The following is a 25,449-nucleotide window of genomic DNA, read 5'->3' as shown; positions in this document are numbered from 1 at the left end:
TATAGTGTGTTCAGGTGGCGCAGCGTCCTACCTGATAATTTTCAAACTGGAGGAGGACCTGGCTCGTGTAACTTCAGCGGCACATTATTCGGTTCATTTGGGTTAATGTTCCACCTTGTGCCAACAAAATTGGAAAAGGCTGTTTGATTAATTGGGATTGAAATGTTTTCTCCGGGTGTTTGGGCTGGAAAGCGGAGTAAAGCCAGCTTCCTGTAGGCGTAGCTAATCTCCGTGTCAGCTCTCTCTCAGACTGTGAGCGACACCAACTAGAAAGTCCAGTAAAGCGAGTCCTGGAAAACCTTGGCGAGTCCCGGAGGCAACATGGACCTGGACAGGTAAGAGAGGAGTATCTGCGTTCATGGGTAGCAGGCTAATTTCTACTAGTTTATAAAATAGTTATAAAATGCAAAAAATACAAGTATGTTCTTTCTTGTGTTGGCGAGACTTGAGACTTACTTTTAGCTTTTAATTAGACTCTTCTCCTCAGGTAGTGCTAGACTCTTCATCCCTGCTCTACTGTGCTGGTCTTCAACAGGATGCTTTTCATGTCATTGTTACAATAGATACATAAATAAATAAAAAATACCGCTGATATAGTAGCAAAATGTTGAATCCCTACAGTTAGAGCCTAGGTGTGTTATATGAAACCTATAGAAGTGCCATAGGAGTAAAGTATCATAAAATAGAAAACAAAGTCATAGTAGAAAACAAAACTAGTAGAAAACAAAGTCATCAGTTAACTGTGACAGTAATTTAGTGAATATAATTCTTCCTTAGTTTTTGCTTTAACCCTGAGTAGCTATGACACATCAGAAGATACACAGTGTGTGTGCATGTACAATGTGTCATTTAAAACATAACTGATCAGCCACTTCACATTCTGACAGTCAGAAGTGTGTGTGTCTCTGTGTGTGTGTATTTGTGAGATGTACAAGCAGTTATTCCTCACAGAAGCTCTTACATAAACACATCTCGCAAGGAGAGGGTAATGTGATTGAAGTTTGGTGAGAAACAGCCTCGGGCAGATCTTGTGGCTTGGCAGACATGCCCTCTTTAATGACAGACAGGCTCTGTGGTAATAACATGCCTCATTGTCTCTGACCATTGTCTCGTTGTTGCAGTAAACGGCTGGTAGTGGTGGTACCAAACGAGGTGTCGGTGCCCTCCAGAAGAGTGTTCAGCAGTGAGGACGAGGCGTGGAAAACGTACCTGGAGAACCCTCTGACGGCCGCCACCAAGGCCATGATGAGCATCAACGGAGACGAGGACAGCGCAGCAGCCCTGGGACTGCTGTATGACTACTACAAGGTGTGGCTTCATAGTGGGACAAAATTAGTATCACTGTTAGCTGTGAGAAATTAATTCAATACAGATACATAATGATATCTGAGAACACATGCAAAATGAGGCCGCATGCTCAGTTATCAAAGTGGTTTTCACCATTTTTAACAACATGGTAAATTACGAAGTATGATAAAACTCAAATTTTCAAATGATGTCCCCCGATTTGTTTCAGGTCTCATTTTGGGATAGATTTTAATTAGCTTTCAGTATTTAATCTAGGCAACACAGTGGTGTATCATAGTAGGTAGATATTATTATTTCATCGCAGTTTAACTTCTGTTCAAAGATCATTGACAATATTGTATTAATACCCATCCCTACTTGATAGACAAATTTGCTTAGCATCTCCTCAGTGAAACAAATAGAAGGCTATTTGTCAGTATTTTTGGAACCACGCATATATTTACATCGACTGTAAATACCGTATAACCAATTGGCTAATCTGGTCAGTTAATGTAAAGTGACGTGTGGTGTGGAGATATTTGAGCTAACAAGAAGGGATGACATTCCCTCTCATCCCTTGATGAAATCTCTCTGCTCACTCGTACACTAGATCCTTGTCATGTATCAGACTGTGCTGATAAAATATGACTGAACATCTTTGCATACGAATCCTGTCAGGTTCCTCGGGAGAAGAGGCTTGTACCCAGCAGCATTAAACCCACAGACCTGCCCGCTGCAGGGACTGATAACTGTGGGAACTTGGAGGTGCTGGGAAACCACCTTCAGGTTCTGGGATCCATGCCTGTCAACCTCTCTCTAAACAACATCGCCGCTGCAGAACATCAGGGCTCCAAGTACGGAGCTGCAGGTGCAGCAGGGGAGGTCAGAGGAAGTGACAGTGCAGGTGGGGCAGCTCTAGCTTTGGTCAAAACAGAGGACCCAACATCCACATCGGCATACGTAAAGCCCTGTTCTGGGGTGTCCTTCCGAGCAGAACCGCAGGAGCAGATAAGGATGGTGTATGATCAGAGCCGCTACACCATGTCCCTCCCCGGTTACTTGAAAGATGATCAGAGAAGCTCTCCAGACAGCACCTATGAGGATGCTTATCCTGGTGAAGAGGAGGTGAAGTCTAGTCTTTGATAACCTCTGTTTTTTGTCTCACTCCTTGCAAAGCTACCTGGTTGCGCTTATACTTTTTCTTTTCTTTTTTCTTTTCTTTTCTTTTCTTTTCTTTTTTTTTTTTTAAATGTATACGTCTTTATTATATGTCTCTATCACAGAGCTACCACCCAAGTCCCTCTTCAGGAATTGATGAATTCTGCCACAGTCAAACAGTGTAAGTCAGAATTCAGATTCAAACAAAAACATTAAACATGTAGACTTTGCAATTGAAAGAGATTCATGTCACTTTTATGTTTATTTATTTATTTATTTATTTTTACCTTTGAAACAAGTGAGAGCTGCCTGCACACTCAGAGTTCTGATGCAGAAGTGTTTTTAGATATTAAAGCTTTTCTATTCCGTGTAGGAGTACCTCTGAAAAGTCCAAAAGTCTTCATTTTCAGCTCAGAATAAACAAAGCAAAAAGCACCTCATGCTGTCATGGTCTGATCGTCATGCTCCATTTGCAGTGTAAAGAAGCCTTGGACACGCTTGCTTCAGAACTAATTTTTCCTCATTCCAAACTATTTAGTTCATGAGGGATAACATGGCCTTAAAATGGTTATCCTCAAGATGCTTTTTATTTATTATTCGGGATGCACAGTAATATTGGCACGGTATTGGCCGATATTGGCTTTAGAAATGAAATATTGTAAATATTGGCCTGAAGTGAAGAGTTCTGCCGATATGACATGTTGAAATGTGAAATAGGTCAAATCTGCCCTGATTGTGGCTGTTGTCAGGATTTTCTCAGGGAGACAATCATCCAAGCCTGTTTGAGCAGGATGAGTCTTACAGTTTTGTTTGAAAGAAAATGTTTTTATGTATATATATATATAAATGGTATATTTTACATATCCTAAGTTGAAGTAGTTTTCTTATTTTGCCCAGTGGAATGTGTATGTTTTGAAAAGCATTGTGTTTCATGTCTGTATCTGCCAGTGGGCCTTCACAATAATAAATAAAATGTTAATTCCACTGCAGGAGAGACGGGAGAGAGTTGGAAAATATTGGATATTGGCAAAAACTCCATTATCGTGCATCCCTAATTCTTCTTCTTCGTCGTCTTTTTTTTTTTTTTTTTTTTTTGATTTGGTGACACCATTGGTGCAAAATTTTCATTGCTGTGGTGTTTCTACACCACACTTCCCAGAGATCATTTTTCAAACAGTGTCCCCACTGCTGTGATGGTTTTTTTCCCATGGAGTTTGAATTTCTGTTGGTGGCGATCGTTTTTTTTTTTTTTTTCGGTTTATCTCTAGAGCCATGGCAGCTATCACCTCTCGTACTAACTAGCCGACTCTTATGTTTTTTTTTTTTTTTCAAACAAGCCACTGGGAATGTAAAACACAACAGTTCCTGTTTTATCAGAGGTTTTCTCATAACCTACAAAACCCTGAGTGTTTAGAATAGCAAATGTAAAACAGTTTGAACTTGTTAGAACAGTCATTACTGTTTTATATCAGTTGTTGATGAGAAGTAGCAAAATGCCTATTCATTTTTATAAAAAAAAAAAAAAACAATAATTGCTTTAACGGTGATATCTTAATTGTGGTTGCCATAGTCCCACATTTCCTCATTTCCATGCAGGAACTCGTTCCACTACTCTCTGGAGGCCAGCATGTCCCTGCGCCAGTGGCAAGGAGACGGACCCATGGCCTACCTGAACCGAGGCCAGTTCTACGCTGTGACGCTGACTGAGACCGGCGCCAGATCATGCCTACACCAGACCAGAGGCAAAGTGCGGGTGAGTGGACCGCCGCCATCACAAGGGCCTGATGGGAGCCCATCCAGTAGTGAGCAATGCACCATGGGAGGCTCTGATCTGCCGCGGGACAGTATTGTACAGGTGAGGGAGGGGAAGTGGGGAACAGAGTATTGAAAGAGGTAGAGGCTATTAAACTGCCAGGTAGTGCTAGCACATAAAAGTGACCTCTAACTGTTGGGTAATATGAAACATCAGAGTCAATTAAATGTCCTTTCTTCATAATATGATTGTTATTGTGATTCAACCTGGGTATATTGGTGTTTCTATTACAGAGCGTTATCATGGTGGTCTTTGGTGAAGACAAGAGCAGAGACGAGCAGCTGAAAAATTGGAAGTACTGGCATTCCCGCCAACACACTGCCAAACAGAGAGTCCTGGACATCGGTATGGCTGTTACTGTCATTCTCCTCTTTGACAAGCTTGCCGCTTTTTTATGACACAAAAAAGTCATCCCAAGCTTTCGGGGTTCATGGGTTGAACAGATGGGGAATAAGTAGATATCCTAAAATGGCATGTTCCCGTAGGTGTTGAATATCAAATGTAAAACCGCATATTGACACATAAAGCAGCACAGGGTGACAGAGAGCAGGTGGCAAACCTGTAGAAACTTCTAAGAGAAAGCTGCCGGGTTTCCTGGGGTGAAACGTGACACAGTAGAGCCCATTTAAATAACGGCCTATTTCACCTTCTCACAACAGCCCCAGGAGGACACAGCTACAAGATCTCTATTTGAATAGACGTTAAAGGGAGAAATGGGCGGGGGCCTGGACGGAGGCCATATCCCGTATGATCAGCAAGAGACAGGCCTCAACGTGTGGTTGAGAATGGATTGGAATGAACCAGGGGTTGTGTCTAGCATGTTTATGCCAATACCCAGGTGATGAGTACAGCCTAATGTAGATGGGTGGGTATGAGCCTACGTGCTCAGATGTTTAGTGTGTAAGAGGGTAACAAGGAGCATGTGGAAATCTTTACCCATCTAGATTTGGATTGGTTGGCTTAAATTGTGTTGCAGGTGAAAAATGCCACGCTGAGAAGATAAATTCAACAAAGCTGACGATTAGGTCTCTCAGTTGCGGTACAACATGCATGACATACAGTACAGAGTGACAGAGTGCAGTGAAGTAATAGAGTGTACTAATCAGTAAAGTATCAGAGGAGCTGCAACAAAATAAATGATACAATACTGTAAATATCGATCTGTCTGTTGATCTAATAATGTAACAATACTATAATAATAGTGCAATATAATGTAAGTAATATAATGCAATAATAATAATGATGCCGGCAGAGTCAGGGGTGACAGAATGGCTATGGAGAGGCAGATAGCTCAGTGTCCAGTATTTGGTTTTGTGGGGATTTATAGTTTGACAGCTCTTGGGTAGAAGCTGTTTCTCAGTGTTCCTGTGATGAAAGTAAATCTTTTCATGTATGTGTGACATTGACTTCCAATGCTAACTCTCTCCACATCTTTGCCACAACTTTGAAAATCCATTCAAAGTGCACTGAAATGCTGAAAGCATGGCTGACCCTAACTTACTTGCCGAACACCCACTGCTATTGTTTTCTCTGATCCCTGCTTTACACACAGCCGACTACAAAGAGAGCTTCAGCACGATTGGGAACGTTGAAGAAATTGCCTATAACGCCGTGTCTTTCACTTGGGATGTCAACGAGGAAGCCAAGGTAAACAAGAGAAGCTGCTCCACTAAAGAGATGGTTGGCTTTAAAGTGAAATAAGTAAATTGAAATCACTTTCTCTGCTCAGTGTGTTCTCATCTACCCTCAGAGCAGTTCAATCCATTGCCATCTCACACCACTGAGATAGCTGAAAATGTGGATGGACGTCTTTTTTGTTGGGACAAAGCTCCCAGACACTGAAACCTGCTCAAAGAAGCCAGAAATCTGTGTTCTTTGTTAAGTTTGGATGCAGAAACTCTGTTTAAACTGTGTGTGTGTGTGTGTGTGTGTGTGTGTGTGTGTGTGTGCATATATATATATATATATATATATATATATATATATATATATATATGCACCCTTTTTAAACCTTTCCTACCTTATTAAGCAAACTGCTGGGCCTTTTTGTGATTGTAAGGGTTGCAAAATAGATGGTGGTCACTCTGTGGAGCATATGTGCCCCCCTCCCAAGTAAACACACTCCTTGCTCTTTGTCCTCCATGAAAGAGGGAGTGTCAGCTGCATTGTGTTCGGTCATTAGCCGGGATCCAGACATGCCTGGCAGCCAGCAACGGACCATGAAAGGAGCTGCTCGGATTTCACCTTTGTAAAGGTGGTCACTTGGATAAAGGCAGACAGTAAACACACACACAGAGTCTGTCCACCCTCGGGGTATTGGGATTTGGGTGATGGCAGCTGTGGCCCCCATTTGGCTTAAGAGTTTAATGAGGAGTCCACAAATAGTCTTGATGCAAGAGACACAGTTGCAGCATCCTGGATGAATAATCGCTGTTGGGCGCACATGTTTACGTCACTGCTGTGGCTTAAAGTGTGCAGGTGGTCATATGATGATGTCATGTCAAGTTATGTATTTTTATTTAGTCTGTCTAGCTTTGATCATACCTCACTATAGTAAGATACCATATGCTGAGAAGAGGGACCAGATATTTTATAACTTTACCTAGACAGATAGCAGCTGTGCCTTTTGTATAGTTGGTGTATGCTGCGGTTTTAGTACTTTCTGCTTTGTTGGTGGTCATGGTGTATGTTGTGTCATCTCAAAATAATTTCTCAAATTCACACTGAAAGAACTTGTTGGGACAGGGTTTAACACAGAGGCATCTTGTGCAAACCTATGGGATATCAGTCAGTCAGGGAGGGAGAGGCAGTTTCATTCAATGCGAGGGGTGTGATTGTTCAAAAATCTGATATTTTTATTGGTTGAAATATTTGTTCTCACTGACTAGTTCTTCATTACATCAACACTGAAGATGCACTGTTTTCCAGGAGGGAGTTGTCATGGGATTTTCATATATTTTTTTTGTGTATTCAATTTTTTGTCATAGATTAAAATTGAAAAGTTGTTTCTCATTTCATTGAGATTTTAACCTGGGGAATGTTTTCTTTCCCCAGGACACAGAATGCCATCAGAGCACTGAATTCCTGTCTGAGTGAGTAGGTTGTGTTGTGTTGGGTCAGTGTGGCTGTGCTGTGTGACAGCAACTGCTAGAAACCCCTCCCTCTGGGCCTGTCTCTTCATTATCAGCCTTGCTGCTGCCGACTGATCAGTGCAGTTGCCCTCCGGAGCCAGCAGACAGGGTCAGAGCCCGCTGGGGATAGGAAGGAACAAGAGCAGAAAGCACACCTCTCTTTTTTTCATTTATCTGCCTGGCACTGAATCAGGTGTTGTTGTGGGCCACTACAGGCTGACATGTCATCATCATTAGGTGTCCATGTCTGTGTGTGTGTGTTGTGCCAAGCCTGGATTTGGTTTTCCAAAGATAATTGGATGTCCAATCAGGCTGTGGTAGGCTAGCATACAGAAATATTTTGGGGGGAATGATTCGTTTTTTTTGTTTTTTTGTTTTGCAGTACTCTGCTGTTACCAAGCAGCAACAGTCATTGCCCTCGTTGTAATAAATGTGCTGGTTACGGGAGATGAGAGCTACTTCCTGTTTTTGTTGTGCTAGATTGAACGGGTACCATTGAAAAGCGACTTGGAGTGACATTATGAATTTGTTGCTTTTTATGGAGGGTTGTAATCTAAATGATCACACACACATAAGCACACAAAAAGCCTCCTACACAGATACACACACTCTTGAACCACCACATCCAGTGCTTCTGGTGAACCTTCAGTGGCATGGGCTTGTGGAGGTGTGAATTTGTGGAGCAGTGAAGGAGGCTTATTTGTGCTTCAGGCCTTCCCAGCAATCAGGCCTTGCCTCTGCAGGTTCAGGCATGATGTTGTTGATGATTCGTAGTGGGAAAACGGCGCTGAGTCGATGTGAGGAATCTCTACCGTTATCCATCTCCGCAGACCTGTTGCTCAGGCTGTTTGTCCTGTTGAACTGGAAGTGTCATCAGGACTTGATGTAGCAGAGTTGGTTGAGGTGGTTTGGCATTACACAAGAAATGTTATCATGAAGCATGGGAATCAGTGCTGTCATATAATTAAACAGGTGAAGATAACCTCAGGCGTTGCTGTTTATGGTGACCTACTCATGCTTTAAACAATAGGACTTAATCTGACATTTGGGTGAGACTTTTACCTATTTCAGTGAAATCAAAGGAAACCCTTCTATTGTCAGACTTCAGACATGGTCAGGACAGGACAAGAGGCTGACTTGATTTTGAAATATTTTAACTTTTGCAAGTAAAATATAAAATACAATGGTGTTAATACTTAGAGACTATTGAGGAGATTTGAAAAGATGAATAAAAAGTGTCCAAGATGTCAGTAACAAACATACAAGTAAAGTATGCTGCTTCACAGGCAAACCTTCTCACCTACCCTCACCATAAAAACACTGAATGTGTGTGAATCTCTTTCCTAACCTGTGCATAATTTGATTACCAAATGAACCTGTTTTGCTCTTAAAACATCCCATGTGACAATTATTTGCTGATCATGTCTTTCCCTCTCTGCCTCTGCCTGTTTGGATAAAAAAGCCATAAATTTACCTTGTTTTTAACTTGTCAAGTTGAATGTCATTGACTTTTGTCTGAGAGAGCTGACATTGCTGTCTCTGCAGTAACCCTCTCACCCCGTCACATTTCTCTCTCAGGTCTTTATCTCTGTGAACTGTCTGAGCACAGACTTCTCCTCCCAGAAGGGCGTGAAGGGGATGCCTCTGATGATCCAGATCGACACATACAGCTACAACAGCTGCAGCAGCAGGCCCATCCACAGGGCCTTCGCTCAAATCAAGGTCTTCTGTGACAAGGTGAGGACAGACGCGAGCACGGCCCACTGACTGCAGCCCACAGAGAGTTGAGCATTTGCACAGCCACTGATGACTTTTTGCCTTTATTGTGTCTCTGCATACTTAATCGCTCTGCACTTTGATTTACATTGAACGCTTGTGTGTTTGGCAGGGGGCTGAGAGGAAGCTACGTGATGAGGAGAAGAAGCAGCTCAGGAAAAGGGCAAAAGGTGAAAACAGTGCGGATAAAAGCACTCTTTGAAATAAGGCATATTCATCAGGGGTGTAATGACTAATTGCATTGCATGCATCGATGCATCGATTATAAATTCTGTTAGTTCAACTGCATCAATTGAGTACAACAAATAAATGCAAGAAATTGCTCTGACTTTGGCCTGAAATGGTATGAAATTCTTTGAATTGATTTATTGACAGCTCTTAAAAATATATATCTGTTTTGGTGATCTAACAGAAAACTGTAAATTGCAAGGTTTTTTTTGTCAATTTAAATTAAATGTTAGTTTATAATGTAAGAAATTCTATTGCCTATTTTTTCACATTTCAGAAGAAAAATAATGGTCTCACATCCTTTTATTTTATTGATATACAATTTTGGCTAAATGTATGGGATTAAATTATTGAATCACTTGAAATCGAATTGTTCCAAAAGGACAATTTTTTCCTAAATTGAATTGCCAACTAGTAAATTGTGAATCGAATTGAATCCATATTAAGAAGTTTCACATTCATAATAGTCATAATAAACATGAGTTAAGTAGATGTAATAAAGACATTAGCTACAGGGTAGACCATCTAATCAGATGTGAGTTGGAGTGGCAGGACTGTAGGCACGCAGCACCGTGAAGTCAGTCAGACGGGATGAAGAGGAGGATGGAAAGATTGTTGCCCGGCAACAGATGCTGAGTTCATTCTTTGTCTGGATCAGGGAAGAGTGGCAACCCGGGGCCGATGTCTCCTGTTAAGAAAGCTGAGAGCACGCAGTTCAAGGCCATGACGGATCTGGACTCCCAGCCAGTACTCTTCATCCCTGATGTCCACTTTGGAAACCTGCAGAGAGCAGGCCAGGTGAGGCAGCTCTCTCTGTCTCTCTCTCTCTCTCTCTTTCCCTCTCTCTCTCTCTGTCTCTCTCTCTCATTATCTTGTATCTTGCATTGTGCTTCATTCTGTCCTGTACTCCATTTGCAGATCTTTGCTTTTAAGACTGAGGATGTAGAAAGAGATGGGTGAGTGTCTTAGGTCTTCAGTTATTATTTATTTATTTTTTTACACTTGTGTTTTACTCCAAACTCTGTTATGGTGCTCCAGCTCACTGCACTCTGCAGCACTCCTGTGTGACAAATCCACTGAGTGCTTGATCGACTGATTGAGTTAATGGCTGAGAGAGATTATGTCTGGCAATTTTGATTGCCAGGCTTGACTAAAAAATTAATGTATTATCGCTGCTGGGTAGAGTTGTCACAATTCCAGTTTTCAATTCAATATTGTAACTCCAATTGTAGGATTACCTGCCCCTCTGTAGGTTGAGAAAATACTACACTCTCTGGATTTATAAAATGTTTTCAGAATGAGTTAGATAAGCTAAAGTTGCATGGTGATCAAGCTAAAAACAAAGCTGTTTTTTTCTCAGTCCCTGACAAGTTGACATTTTGGAGACATTTTCACCCGACAATATCAATATGTTATTCTCCTGGTTTCAGATGGACTGAATGAGCAGTAGATTCAGCAGAGGCACAAAAGCCTCCATGTTAACACATTTCAAAGCAGGGATCCAGTTCACTTTTTAACAGTGCAGTGTGTTATGTTTGTGTGTGTGTGTGTCAGGACTGTCATGCTGAAGCGGATATCATGTGTTTCTGAAGAGGACCTCTGTCCGCCACAGCCCAAGAACCCCCGAGTGGAGCTGGAGAGGAAAGGTTTGTGTCACTTTGTTCTCATCAGCTCTCGCTCTCGTTGCTAGATTTTAGAACAGAAGATTTGGAAGCAGCTGTGTATTGTGGATTTCTCTTCATACCTCTCTGTTTCACTGAATGAATGAAATATCAGTAATTTTCTTGTCCAATCCACACCTCACCAGTTCTGCTCTATGTGAGGAAAGAGTGTGATGAGGTGTTTGATGCCCTGATGCTCCGCTCCCCAACCCTCAAGGCCCTGATGGAGGCAGTGAGTACTCCTCAAGTTTTGTTTTAGTTTGTCTGGAGTGTAAAATAACTGCTTTTGTTGTGTCAGAAAATATCCATCTGTCCCAGATTAGAAATGCGGTCCTTAAAGTGATAGTTTGGGTTCTTAACCATATGGTGATATTGGCTGCTCCATATGAGTGCAATAGCTCATCCAAGTTTTACCTGTCAGCTCCGTCCCTGTTGCAAGTATGAGCGCTTCACCCACGTGTTCTTCTCCAAAGTGAATGAAGTGTACCTGTCCCAGCAAGCAACACCATTTCCTGTGGTGACCCAAAGCTTAAAAAATGTTTTGAAGGATCTACAACAACATACATTTGTTTGGGATTCATTATTGATGCTCTTTTCTAGCTGTTTTGCTTGGTAACTGGAGGAACGATATTGTCTCTGTATCACTACAACAACAGCTTCACCTAGCAGGCGAGTAGACAAACATACAGTGCTGAGAGGAGCTGTCATGTAGTGATACCCAAACAAAGTAGTTCCACCAGTTAGAAAGCAAGAAGGCTAGAAAAGAGCGTTGATAATAAATCCCAAACAAATGCATGTTGCTGTGCATCCTTCAAAACATTTTTCAGCTTTGGGTCTTCGCTTAAAATCGTGTTGTTTGCTGGACCAGGTACACTTAATGCATTTTGGAGAAGTCCCAGTGAGGCACTTGTTCTTGCCACAGGGAAGGAGAAGACAGGACAAGCTTATTATTATCTATCACACTAGTATGGAGTAGCAAGTACCACTTTTTGGATAAGAACCCAAACTAAAACGTTGAATAATTATGACTCTTAGGACTCCATACTTCTCATCATGCTTAAAATGCACTGTTTGTTCTTCTGTTTTACTACCAAACTACCACTGTGGTTCTCGCAGATCTCTGAGAAATACGCCGTGCCTGTTAACAAGATGGCTAAAGTTTACAAGAAAAGCAAAAAAGGGTGAGTGAGAGTCAAACTGCTTTTAGATTTGATGGTCACTCTTTATTCGGACTGTGTGGTAATATCAGCACTAACCCAAAGTGTTACTGATTTGGCTAAACTCAAGGAAGAATTTAGTCGTCAGAGATCATAAATGACATGGGTTCCTTGTGGTTTGTCTTCCTCAGGGTGCTGGTGCACATGGACGACAACATCATCGAGCACTACTCTAATGAGGACACCTTCATCCTGGCTATAGAGAGCTCTGCAGACTGCCTGCGGGTCACTCTGTCAGAGATCTGATAGTGACCCACATTCAGTGTTGCGTCAGCGGTCACACTGTCACAGACAGAGCTGGTTGATTGGTGTGGCTACAGCTTCCCACACCAGTTTCTCTGCAGAAATCATCAGCATTCTCTCCAGTATTAGATGACAGTGACAAATTGAGGATGGTCAAACATATAATGGATTAGTAAGCTGTGCCCCCTTTCTCCCAGCAGGCAGGGAGCGCCACCACTCGAGTTAGCAGTATTTGTTGCCCTACACGGATCCATGGTTCAGTACCATCCAGTGGGGATAATCCTGGTACATGCAGTGCCACTTTGGTGGAAAACCTGCTGCGGGAGAGCTTCTGGTACTGGGACCACAAGGCTAATGTTTATAACGTGTTGATCTTTGGCATGGTGGGAAAAATTCTCCTCTTTCCAGGCTAACTACTTGTTCAAGTCCTTAGTGGCTCATCAAAGAACCTTCATGATAATCTTTCCAGACTGCTTCTCCTAAAGGACGAGTCATTTTGTGCCACAGGGATTCAACACATAGAGCCTAGTCAACGCCTTCATCCAGCTTGATTTCATGATAAGGCCGTTCAGTCAGCACAGTGGTGGCAGATTACCTGATGAATTACCTGATCAGATGTTTGAGAGGCTTGTGCTTCGTAGCAAGGCTATGCAACCTTTGAGGTAATGGCACATTCTTTGGTATGAACATGTTTGAAATGTTAGGCGTTCCTTGAAAATGACCTCATGACCTCTTGATGTTGTCAAAGTGAGCAATTTCAGGGGATTTTTGTTTGATTGGCCATATTTTGGCGAACACGAACATACTACTCATCCCAGGCTCAGACTGGTGTTTGTGGATACATAAGTAGATGAGGTGCCATCATGCAACAAGGCTGCCAAATGCTCCATGATGCTGTTACATTGTCTATATTGCTTCCGCGGGTTGATTATTGCTTTTCACTCATTGAAGAGACTAGTCATTAGTATTTATTACACTGGTTAGAGGCCGCTAGACCCAGCTGGTCCATGAATTTACAGAACCCTTTTCTGGGGCTAATGCAAATCATCACAGCTGACCAATCGAAATGTCATCATTTTCAGAGTAACTGCTGCAAACACACGTGCAACCCTCCCTGTCTTTCATCAGCTCCATGCAATGTGTTGTATAGTCTCTTTTAAATGAGTCAATAAATATAGTTTTTTATGCAATCGTTTGCCCTCTGTGGTTTGTTTTACTTGTGACAGTGCAGCCTTAATGAATAGCTTGTTTTGATATCAGAGAAACACTGAGGTAACTTTTGTAATACAATGTTTAAGAGGAAAAAAGCTCACGGAGAAGAGGCCTCCAATTTCTAACAGCACCCCGTTGACACCCAGAAGTTAAAGGGCTGAACAGGTGTTGCTTTTAAAATCAGTAGTGTGTTAAGATTTTTTTTTGGATATCCTGATTTCCAGCTTTCCAGTAACATTGGTTCATGTACTCTCTTGGCATCACAAATGTCACTAGCATCTCACAGGATCACACTAAAAATGTGCGTGCCTTTCGAGGTATTCGGGTACTCAAAAGTACCCCAAAGTACAGAAACAGTTGACAAAAAGTACCCAAAACTGTGCAGTTACACAAAATTAACCCAAAAGTGCAAAAGTAACCACTTTGAGATGGTTTGGCAAACTATTTGAGGACTTTTGGATACTTTTGGGTAACCAAGGCCAGATTAGTAGTGCCTACTATGATTTTGCTTGGATCCTCTGTGCAGTCAACGCCCAGTGTGGTGGGTTACAGTGATCTTGTTCTAGCAATTTGCTTACCATTATGACCAGAGAAAACTGCTTTTTAATGACAAGGAATAGCATTTCAAATCACTGTCGTCACATTAATCACTACCGGCCTGCACATTTCTGTTTTCATATTAAAAGGCAGTTTGATATTTATGATCTACAATAAACTATATCCCACCAAGTGCAATTTAATATAATAGATGCTACTGGAAATCCAGTTATTCCTATATCATGGACGATTGTTGAAATGACCCAAACTGCCTACAATACACAAAAACCAGACACCCCGTCAATGCTAGAGCACAAAAATTTGTAGATTTAATTTTTGCTGTTTAAAGTTGACCAAAAAACAGAATCCTGTGTTCAAAAACTACAGTCACTAAATACAGGATACCATACAAAACCTACAAAATGCAACAATTACAAACATTTTGTTCAACAGATAACAGTTTTACAGTATAAATTTATACAATACTGTTTTTGTTTTTATTTGGCACTTGACCACAAGATGCTATTGTGTTTAACAGAAATGTTACACCTGACGCAGCTTTAAAAAAAAAATAAAAATAATTATAATAATAGAAATACAATAAAAAGCAATACATTGTGACAATATCATTGCAGTAGTTGTGATCCTCGGTTGTTTCAATGTTTTTTTTTATTTTAAATGTTATATATATTTTTTTTAGTTTTATTTAATTTTTGTTTCCTTTTACAAAACAGCAGTTATTCAACAAAAACATTCAAAACTTTTCTGATTTAAAAGCAACTCAGTAACTGAAACCACTTATTTCAGCCCTGTGGGGAGGGGCTCAGTTACATTCAGGGTGAGGGTCAAAATGGTCCTGGGTTGGGTTTCCCAAAAACATCCTAGGGGGGAGTTGTTTTTTTGTTTTGTTTTGTTTTGCTTTTTTTTTTTTTTTGGAGTATTCTGAGGAAACTGAGGAACGATGGAGTGGGAGGAGATGAAGCCATCAGGGTCAAAAAAGTGAGCCACCACGATGCATCTCTCTTCCATTTCAATTTACAGTGTTTACATTAGTGCTACAATGTTTTTGGGAAACCAGCGCTGATGTGTTGATGTGGAACCGGCAGCAAAACTGTGAATTACATTCATGCAGCAGAAGCCAAATTTGGGCGTGTTGCGTGTGCACAGATCTGGGGCTGTTGCACAGGAAAAGATTTAGTCCTCTGCACCGTCAAGCCACGGCTCACAGCCCTGTCGGGCTGCAGCATGACAGAACTGCAGCTGCACAGATGGACAATAACTGAATTATTTCCTTCATGACAATACAGCATTCCCACGCAACAGTGCACATGTGTATGTGTGCCTACGTCATCCACGTGCACAGACTCTTGTGTCTGCTGGCCGCCGCTGAAGTTATTCATTTCAACCATTAGATGTCAGCTTTGGCAGTCAATACGCTGTCAGTAACACTGACTACTGGTAGTAATAATGATGACAATACTAACATACAGAAGCTGGTAGAGCTGGGTGACCATTAGCCACTGATATCCATAAACACACATATACACACATGCACATAAGTCACATGCATACGTGTTATTTAGTCCACGCACCCCCTTACCCAACTTCTGAACAAGTGATTCAACATGCGGCATTTAAAACATCTAAAAGTGAGTGTGAGGAAGCATGGTGTTGCTCTTCACGCAGCACATGTCAACGAACAAACTGGTTTGCATGCTTGATATCCCTCAAAACAGCTTAAATTCAACTTTTCATTTCACATTTGTTTGACAACTTGATTTTTAAAAGGAGGTGATTGTTTTGGAGAACTCAGCCATCTGAACTATCTATAATAACTTTTTGCTCTACATATCCGGGTGCGTGTCTACACTGCACTCAAAGAGCCTGGAAATACTTAAAAGGTTTGGCTGTTTTTTTTTTTTTTTGTTTGTTTGTTTTGTTTTTAATTTTTTTCTGCTAGGTGGTGATAACACTGCAACTATAAAATTTTCAATTCTTACTGGTATGAAAAACCCTTGGAAAGAGCAATAGGTAAAGGGATGCTTTTCATCCTTCATTACATCTGTGATACTTCACAAAATAAAAACTATTGATGAGGGTGTATATGCATAGTAGCACAATATTAAGTCCACATAATCTTGAGTCTTGAAATCCCAGCACAAAATATGTATAAACGAGTGTATCAAGTTTTAAAAAAAAAAAACAAAAACAAAAAACAAACAAACAAAAAAAAAAACACAAACACACGTACACATTCTCACAGTAGAAAAAAAAGAGGAAAACTAAAACCAGTTCTCTTTCCAAGTGTAGGACAAAACTTCAAAAGTCCTTCCTGACGGTTAAATAATCTCAACTACAGTATGTCCTTTAATTCAACACCATCACGTCTCCCTTTCTCGCTCTCGTTCTCTCATGCACACACTCTGTCTACGATACACATAAGGTCTGTGCTGTCCTGTCTGGAGCCTCGTGGGCACAGAGAGCCAAGCAAAGACACCGATACAGAGACTCCAGTTTATATATACAACGTACTGTAGGCCCTCCGGATACTCTGACATGCCTGTTGGAAAACTGAGGGATCCTTGTCAATTACGGGGTGGGTGGGGTTGGAGGCGGCCTGGCGAGGCCTTGGGGAAAACTTTGGGTTCAGTCTCTGCTGGGATTTGGAGGGTAGGGATGAAGGGGTCTGGGAGAACTGGAGAATGCGGCTCCTGTGCCCATCTGTTAAGTCCTCAGTGCATATTGAAGGCCTGTCTTCCTCATCGTCAACAGCTTCTCATTCTTCATCATCAGTCTGCTCCATAGTGGAGAGTTAGGGCTAGTGGCGGCACCCACAGAAGCACTGCAAAGACAAGATGCATGCAAGCAGCGATAAATACTCAGATTAAACTAACAGACGCTGATACAGGAGCACCCATCGTTCATGTGGCGGTAAACAGTAATTACATGCTACAATACATGATTTGCACAGATTATAGACTCTTATAAACAAACTGTATAAGAGGTTAAGTACCCCTTAACCATTTAATATATCTGTGAATGGCTATGGTAACAGTACTGGCATGAATGCAGAGGAAACGTCTTTGAAATTCATTTAGTTGTTTGGTGGTGTAGTTTTCTTATTCCTTTGCAGAACTAGCTGAATGTAGAAAAATGTGATGTCACAGATATAATGGAGTTTAATTAATGGCAGTAAATGGTTCAGCTATTGAAAACATCAGTGATAAAGACAGTGAGGTTTGATTTGGTGTGATGTTAAGTTAGCGAGGTGCTGATCAGTGCAGCAGAATCACATTTCAGCGGTGTTACTGTTGGGTGTGTCCCAGGGGAAAGCCAATGAGAATCAAAATGTCAAGTCAGTTCAGTTCAATAAACTTCACCCCGAGGGCCGACTGAGATGGCTGCCACAAGAGCACTTACATAAAAATCTAAAAATAGGTGTAAACATTATTAAAACATAAAAAAAAACATTCTGAGTGGCATTTATAAACAGGCAAACTAATGAAACATAGTTTATAATATAAATTAGTCCACTGGCATATTCTTCTTCTTATTGTTATTATGTAAATCTATATTTCCGAGGACAGCATTTGAACACTGGTCTCAGTTTAGGTCTGCTTTTTTTTTTTTTTTTTTTTTTTTAATCAAAGGCTGTAATTTTAATGTAGTAGTTATTATCTGGAGAAATGCCCAACTTGAATTCATCTCCAGGACTGAACCTGAACTGTAAAATCTGACCATCTGACAGAAGTTGGTGGTATTTTTTGCACAGCAGTGTACTTTTATGAATCACTTATGCAAATGAGCAGAAGGTCGTGGTGGAGTGAAAACAGCAGAAGATTTTTCTGTGAATGAGGAGAATGCCTGCCGCCACAGAACTGTGCAGCGCTAAAACTGCTGGTGCCTTTTATGAATATAGGCCGTTGTGTTTTGGGTAAGGGGCGTGGCTGTGACTACAGACACGCCCATCACAGGAAATCACAAAGTGAAGTCCTTTGAGAGAGCACTACATTATTTGTGCTGTCATAGTGCATGCAATCCCACATTTCTCCATCAAATTACTTTCTACAGACTAGACTAACAACTTCCACAGGAAGAACAAATTCAGTCACGCAGAGAGACTGATGATTGTTCTAAAAATGTCTTTTTGTCAGATAAAACCAAACATATTTTAGCAAAAAGTCAGAGAGACAATGAAACGTAAATATCCATTTATGCCCAAATGGCCATCTTAGCAAACTTAGACCAATCAGAGAGTAAATCAAATGCCAAAGATGAATGTTTAGTGGTCAACAATGCAGCTGTATGCTTTAAACGTTCTACATATAGTATAATACAGCCACATGACAAAAAATAACACCAAGCATCCAACATCATATTAAAATCCTCGTTCACAGTGAGCTGAAGTTGACATGATGTCTGTTCTATTAATTTAAGACACTGAATGGAAATGTGAGCCTCACAGGTTGGGTTGACAGCCCGGGCTTAGAACTGTCCAGCGCTGCTGGGGTCACACTGCAGCAGCCGGACGATGGAGGGGTCGCTCTTCGCTCCTTTGATGAATTCCTCCAGAGACAGCTTACCTGAAACACACAAACACACACACACACACACACACACACACCAGCAGAAGATGGGGGGTCATTTTTCTGTTTTTGTACTTCATTGGTACAGAACATTACAAAACACAACAGAGGGATGAAAAAGGCAGGGAAAATCCGACATGCTACACATAAGGATTTGAAACCAAAACCATAATGTTGCAAATAGCCTCTTATTACTCAGCAGGCACAGCGTTGCACAGAGCTGGGTCAATATTAGAGACATATTAAGTGACAGTATCCTGTTCAAAAGGCGCAAAAAGTGCTAACATATATGGATTTCAAAACTCGCTATCTGGTCCATTTGTGTTGTGATTTCATCTCTGAACCTAAGGTGTCTGTCAGATGTCTATTCTACTACTGTTACATGATTTTAGCACAGAAACAGAAAAGGAGCTACCATCACTTAACCACTGATTCAGAAATACAACCTCCTGAACTTGTTTTTTTTTTCTTCTCAGATTGATGTCTAATGCATTAATTATTTTATGATGTTGCATCACTAGAGGACACCATTTGTGTCCTCAAGCAAGAATAATTCTAGGGAAAATGAGGCATCAGTCACAATTTGTAAAAACTGCTTTTCATACAGTCAGCTTTATAGGTTAAATGCAACTCAAACCCCATCAACATCAGGGAAAGCACAAGCTTCAGTATTTTATAATAAACACCAAGGGCACGACTCAAGACAAACCATGCCACTGTATGGAATCACGTTACTACTGACCTTCACCTGTGCATGAAATCAGCTGCTGGCTTCAAACATGGAAACAATGTTTTGCTCAAACCAAAAAAAAAAAAAAAAAAAAAAAAAAAAAAAAAAAAAGCTGAACTGCCAAGAGCTATTCCATTACAAATTCAATTGGTCACATATCTGACGCAGGCACATCACGAAATGAAGAAACAGAATAATAAAGAGCCATCAATACACAGAGCCATAACAAGTGGCATCAGCAGTAGCCAAAAACAAACATAAACACAACACAGCGCCTCCTCCTGCACACTGAAGGAACCTAACAAATGTGTTAGATTTAAATCACCAGGACCTGTGTGATTAGACGTACCCTTGTTGACACATTATGTTGATATGTAGGCTGCAGTTAGTGTGGGAGATATTTTTTGCAGTGACTTTTGGCTTGCAAGGGAGCAACATGAGTTGCCACTCATCAAGTTCATGTCTGAAATGTTTTGATTCATATGTGTGTGTTGATCCAAACATAGTGAACATGATGATCGCTAACTTCTTAATGTTAGGAAACTGGTGTACCACTTCGGATTTTACAGCACGCTTGTAGTGCTTTAACTATTTGGGCGCCTTTTTTTGACGGTATTGAAAATCAGGATTTCTAAATGCCCCGCTTTTACCTTGATACCACCCAAATGATAAATGGTTAATTGTGTTATTTTAATGTTTTATACAGGGACCACAAATGTAAATTAACTATCTGGCCAGCTCTGGCACCGTTACTGTGTGTACATGGTTCCTGTTAAATAAACTATTAAGCTAATGAACCAGCTTGTGCATTCTACAGTGAACTGTAACTTTAAAAAGGCACCATGTTGCAGCATTAGGGAAGTCACATCCCCTAATGTGTGTTTAACTGTAACAGTCTTCCTGGGTGGAAGGTAGGTGGGATTTGTACTTATAAGGCAAACTGACTGAAACACTGTGGAGAAGATCAAACAATCGATATATGTTCTTGTATCTATTTATATTAAATAATTATGAAAGGTTAGGCATAATTTAGGCAAAACTGACTGAGTCCTGATTTGCTTTTCTACATTTTTTAATCACAGCGTGTAAATTTATGGCCGTCCTAAGGACATTCCACTTCTCACCAAGAGATGGCAGTATTGAGACTTGCTCTCTGTTCAACTCTCCACATCTAACACTCTATACAGAATCAAGAGAGACAGGAGGCTCTCTCTCTCTCTCTCTCACACACACACACACACACACACACACACACACACACACACACACACACACACACACACACACACATCGTTGCTCAGTACTCGTGATTCTCATCATGAGGGGGGAAAAAGACAATACAGTTCAATGCCCAGGAGGTCAATACACTTCTCCCTCTCTCTCGTTGTCTTGCTGTCAGTTTTCATGCTGCGCTCATCCTCCACTCTCATCCTCCCTCTTCTCTCATCTCCTTCCATTGTCTGTTCTCCTCCTGCCTCCTACTCCTCACAAGTTTCTAGCGTCCATCTCCTCTCTCCTCTCTCGCTTCTTTAAGTGTCTCCTGTGTTCAGGAAGATGACTGAAGTGTGTGTGTTGTCTGGGTATCTATATCTGCGGGTGACTGAAGTGTGTTGTGTATGATTGCAATCCCAGGGTCAACGGTGAATTCTATCGGCAAAGAATTACTCCTTCAGGCATGAGGGCCCTGTAAGTGCTTCAGTAATGGAGAACCTGTCCAGTTTGCACAATAACAACAGCTGTCAGCCAGCTAGTACACTCCAGCTCACTCAACCAGGTGGTGGTGACAAGCAGCTCCCCTCACTCAGCTCAGTGACTGGGGTGGGAAACGTGGCCGACAGAACAGTCACTGGGTTTAGACTAAAGTTGTCTGCTGTATCTCAAATTACTGAAATGCTATTTCAGAGTGATTAACAATTAGACAATTGATAAATTATCCAATCAACCAACAACTTTTACAACAACCTCAGATATAAAACCTGTATAACTAACTTTTATATCTGTCCTCCAGTTACACCAGGAATGCTTTTAGTACACCCACGGTATTTTTATTATGCATCGTAGCAATCGTTTTTGATTTAACAAACAACAAAACAATCGGAGGTCAGTCGGCCTTTTTTTTTTATCAGTTTACTCTTGAAACTAAATGCATACAACTCCTGTGTCAGACTAGCACCACTTAATATATATCTAACAGCAAAAAAAAAAACACACAAGGTAAATACCAGGACAAAAAAGAAGACAAGTAAATATCAAATTGCTTATTAGCCTACCGTCTCTGTTGGTGTCCATCTGCCTGAAGATCTTCTCTGTCCTTTTCTCAGGTGTTGACTCATCCTCCGGCATCTTCATCACTGAAGATACCATCTTATAAATTGCCTGCATGAGGAAACAAATGAATTTGGAGATAAATCCATAAGCTCCAAAACAGTTTTGCTCAACTTTTAAGAAGCAGTTTTTCTTTGTTAAAGAGACTGAAACAGAGATGTTATGCGACTGTGCTTATTTCAATGTGTCTCTAGATTACGTTTTCCCTGCTCTCTCTTGCCATCTGTTTAAACTGCTGTGATGGAATAGATCCAGACTATATAGAATGCCCTTCACAACTTGAGCCAATAGTTGTATATTCAAATCTGTGCCATTCTACATGCCTCTTAAATTAGATCACAGAAGTTGCACTGAAAGGTGTTAATATTTTATGTGAGCTAGTGCTGAACTGATTTTGTACACAAATTTGTAGAGGGCAAATTTCCTGAATAGACCAGTATTCATTCATGCATCCTTTCAAACATTCATTCTGTTCTTCCCTCTTAGTTGTAATAAAAAAATTTTCACAGCCAGAGGCCACGAAAGATCTTTTATGACAACGCCTGCACACAACTTGTATAGTTTATGTTTGGCATTTCCACTATTTGGACGGATCGTGAATATTTATGAAATGTTACATTATAACGCACAGTCCCTATATTTTTAAGCTTGTGTAATTGTTGCTGCTTCCCTTCAACTGAATTTGAACACTCATTCAGTTTAGTCACAGGAAAAGACAAGGCATTCATTGGGTGACCTTGTGCTGCTCTGGCTCGTGCGCTGTAATGGGTTTCACAAAAAACACTCTGTACTAGACCACATATGATGCACTCTGAGACAGAGAACGTCCAACTAGCAAAGTTAGAGACAAAGGGAGGCAAACACCCAGGCAACCAAGTGACCAATGCACAGGATCTTATGTAACCATCCCTTGAGCTATTTAATGTTCTTATGTACATCATATTTATTTTGGTGTGTCGCAAAGACAGATGAAAGCAAGCACACAAATGACTCAGAATATTTACAGTGATTGTACGGTGTCAGCTCTCTGGTTTATACCAATTTAACATGAATTTAGATTCTAATATGCCAATTTGCTCCACTGCATCACCGTTCTCTCATTTTGTTTCCACGCCTTAGATAGAGGGAAGTGGACGCAAACATGCACGCACACAACCACTCACAGACTATTTATCAGTGTTGTGTCTCCGCTCTTCCCTGTTGCATTGCAGTCTGTTTGGCAGTAAACAGAGAAATCACAGCCCACTCTCTCTATCTCTAATAAGGAGGAGGATTTGAGGGGAATGGGAGCTGACATGTGAACAGAGGAGAGATGATTGTGATTACAGTGCAGTGGGAGCTTTAAATAGGCGCTGGTTATGCCGCCTATTTCACACAAGCAAGGCTGCTCAGCTCTGGGGTCACGGCGGAGCTGAGGAACAACCAGCAGCCTTCAGTTCAGTCCAGGGCTCAGTCTGGTATTTACTGAAATCAATAACTTTGAGCCTTAACATCAGCACACTGACAGTGCACTTTAGGCATTTAGCCTCTAACCTTTATTCTGAAGGACTTCAAGAACCACACAGGCCTTATTTTGAGTTCTTATCCACCTGCATGTATACAGAATTTGCTTTGGTAGAAGTTAAGGGTAGCTTATTCCAAATCATTCCCTTTCATGTTCAGAAAATATGAAAAACTGCTCTGTTAAACTTGAGAGTTGCTACTCATAATATACAATGCAGTCTTATGAATACATGGCTGATGTGCACATTCTGTAAAATTACTGTAAATCCATTCTGCTTGATGATAAGTTGTGACTGACAACTAAAAGGACTGAACCCAGTGGAGTCCAACAACTGGCTGGAAGTTGCACCACAGAACAAGTAAACACGTTCCTTACATGTAAACCATAAACGCAATCTTCCGTTCCACACACGCCTAAACTAATCAACTAGGCCACTTACTTCTTATTGAAGCACTCGGGAGTTAATAACAAGTGGACCCAGAAATCTCTTTGAGCTTTAAACACATCGGCACATTATGTACACACTTATGCAACTGATGTTTGTGACAGACAGATTGCAACTTTGATGAGAAGTCACAATAGTACTGGCATGATCCATTAAAATTAGGGCCACAGTAGAACAAACTTCCAAAATCTTAAAATTATAAGCTAATAATAGGAATTACAAAGGTCAGGAGCTCATCACTCTTCCAATATTCCTGTGACCACCGAGCAATCATACAGGAGCAAGTTGGTGACAGGAGGGATGTTTTAAGTTTTAACCCATTCCCTTCTACAATGTCTCCTGCTGCATGCTTAAAATATCTGAAAACATAGGGAATGCTTGATTTACCTCTGCCAAGCTTTCAAACGATACTTTAACTCTTGAGGCTATTAAAAAAATATTAGGTAGTGTAACTGCAGTGCACCACAACGAAGTCTAGTGTGACAACCTTCTCAAAATGCGGCCTGTTTTTATCCAGGCCTGATTTTTCTTTCTGTCTTTCTTTCTTTATTTTTTTTAAATCCAGGGAACAGAAACCTTCTTCTCAACAGACTGTGGTTTTCTATCTTCCTCTCTCTCTCTTCCTACACAGGACACTGCCTACTGGTCTATCCTCCTGGCTGACTGTCTGTCTGTATCGCCACTCTCACCTCCTACTTTGCCTTATGGCTGGATTCTCTTCATTTGTTTCAGTAATTCAACAATCGACACTGCCTAGGTATGGTCTTTGTCTCTCCGTAACCCATCCACATGCACAGGCATCCTTTTCCTTTATTTTCAACAGCTTTACGCCAACTTTAATCTTTACTAATAACCTCATCGGCATTTGTGCTGCAACCTGAATGGCTCAAGGGAGAACAAAGACGAGACACTGTAGTGTCGGTTTTGTGTTCTTGCAGCGCGGACGGAGCTTCCAGACAAGACCACAACATCAGCTCTCATGGAGCCACTTCAGCAGGACATATTTGGGATTTTTGGAAACCTTGAGATCCACTAGAATTTCAAATAAAGTTTTGTGGGTTTCAACAAAGCTGAGCTGCACAGCAATGTCAAACCCACCCGTGGGAGAGCAGAGTGTAAGTGGCTGATAGAGGGAGGGGGGGATGCATTACAGTGAGAGACAGAAATGCAAAGGGGAGAGGAAAAGAGCAAGGAACATGGAGACGTTAACACAGCCATCGGAGCTGTGTTGGAGTGGTCCTGCAGTAAAAAAACACAAACACATACACATAATATACACCCTCTTGCCTCATCCTCACTCCAAAGATGAATACATTTCCCACAGCGACTTTATTCACCCCAGCAGTTAAGTATTCATCTATCCTCCCTATTCTGTTCAATCTCAGTAAATTATTGCAACGAATGCTCTCTGCCTCCCTCTCACCATTTGAGACAATGAATTTCCCTCCATGCCCGTCTGCTCCGCTGAGATAGCACTGCGTTTCAGATGGAAGGCGGATAGAGAAGTTAGACATCAACTATTGATGAAAGGATGATGCGGTTTTATCTTTCTCCCCGTGTTCAGGGTTTGTCATTATCTGAAGAAAATGAGCTGGG

At 41.1% G+C, this 25,449-nt stretch overlaps 2 protein-coding genes across 11 annotated transcripts in view; one reads left to right on the top strand and one right to left on the bottom strand.

Annotated features, from left to right (window-relative positions):
* The first annotated feature begins 17 nt into the window (after nucleotides 1-17).
* Nucleotides 18-13,704, top strand: LOC115373521 (grainyhead-like protein 2 homolog). Of its 3 annotated transcripts, XM_030071967.1 has the most exons (16): nucleotides 18-335; nucleotides 1,122-1,308; nucleotides 1,966-2,191; nucleotides 2,282-2,412; nucleotides 2,571-2,626; nucleotides 4,042-4,300; nucleotides 4,492-4,603; nucleotides 5,811-5,905; nucleotides 8,968-9,126; nucleotides 9,278-9,335; nucleotides 10,052-10,191; nucleotides 10,312-10,349; nucleotides 10,948-11,039; nucleotides 11,201-11,286; nucleotides 12,171-12,235; nucleotides 12,403-13,704. In XM_030071967.1, exons 1-16 carry the CDS (start codon nucleotides 322-324, stop codon nucleotides 12,515-12,517), a joined length of 1,833 nt encoding a protein of 610 aa, XP_029927827.1. In that variant the 5' UTR covers nucleotides 18-321; the 3' UTR covers nucleotides 12,518-13,704. The 3 variants fall into 3 exon arrangements, with proteins under 3 accessions (XP_029927827.1, XP_029927828.1, XP_029927826.1); XM_030071968.1 differs by having other exon boundaries at nucleotides 19-335; nucleotides 1,966-2,412; nucleotides 4,042-4,198; XM_030071966.1 differs by having other exon boundaries at nucleotides 19-335; nucleotides 1,966-2,412.
* Nucleotides 13,705-14,563: 859 nt separating this feature from the next.
* Nucleotides 14,564-25,449, bottom strand: part of ncalda (neurocalcin delta a) — a 74,423-nt gene continuing 63,537 nt past the window's right edge. For 7 of the 8 annotated variants that reach the window (XM_030072330.1, XM_030072333.1, XM_030072331.1 and 4 more), the window contains 2 exons: nucleotides 21,850-21,955; nucleotides 18,727-18,846 (listed from right to left, as the gene is read on the bottom strand). In XM_030072330.1, coding sequence (XP_029928190.1) covers nucleotides 18,749-18,846; nucleotides 21,850-21,955 — 204 coding nt within the window. In that variant the 3' untranslated portion in view covers nucleotides 18,727-18,748. Of the gene's footprint in view, nucleotides 17,106-18,726; nucleotides 18,847-21,849; nucleotides 21,956-25,449 lie in introns of those variants that run through there. The other variant, XM_030072329.1, reaches the window with a different exon arrangement.

The sequence above is a fragment of the Myripristis murdjan genome, chromosome 16 (assembly GCF_902150065.1).
Source record: "Myripristis murdjan chromosome 16, fMyrMur1.1, whole genome shotgun sequence".
NCBI classification, from domain to species: Eukaryota; Metazoa; Chordata; class Actinopteri; order Holocentriformes; family Holocentridae; genus Myripristis; species Myripristis murdjan.
This window is presented reverse-complemented; position numbering and strand designations above follow the sequence as displayed.

Bases quoted from the DNA above. Each gene is read 5' to 3' on its own strand.
- LOC115373521 (XM_030071966.1), top strand. The intron at 2,413-2,570 runs GTGAAGTCTAGT...TCTCTATCACAG, and splicing joins CTTATCCTGGTGAAGAGGAG to AGCTACCACCCAAGTCCCTC. The intron at 10,350-10,947 runs GTGAGTGTCTTA...TGTGTGTGTCAG, and splicing joins GAGGATGTAGAAAGAGATGG to GACTGTCATGCTGAAGCGGA.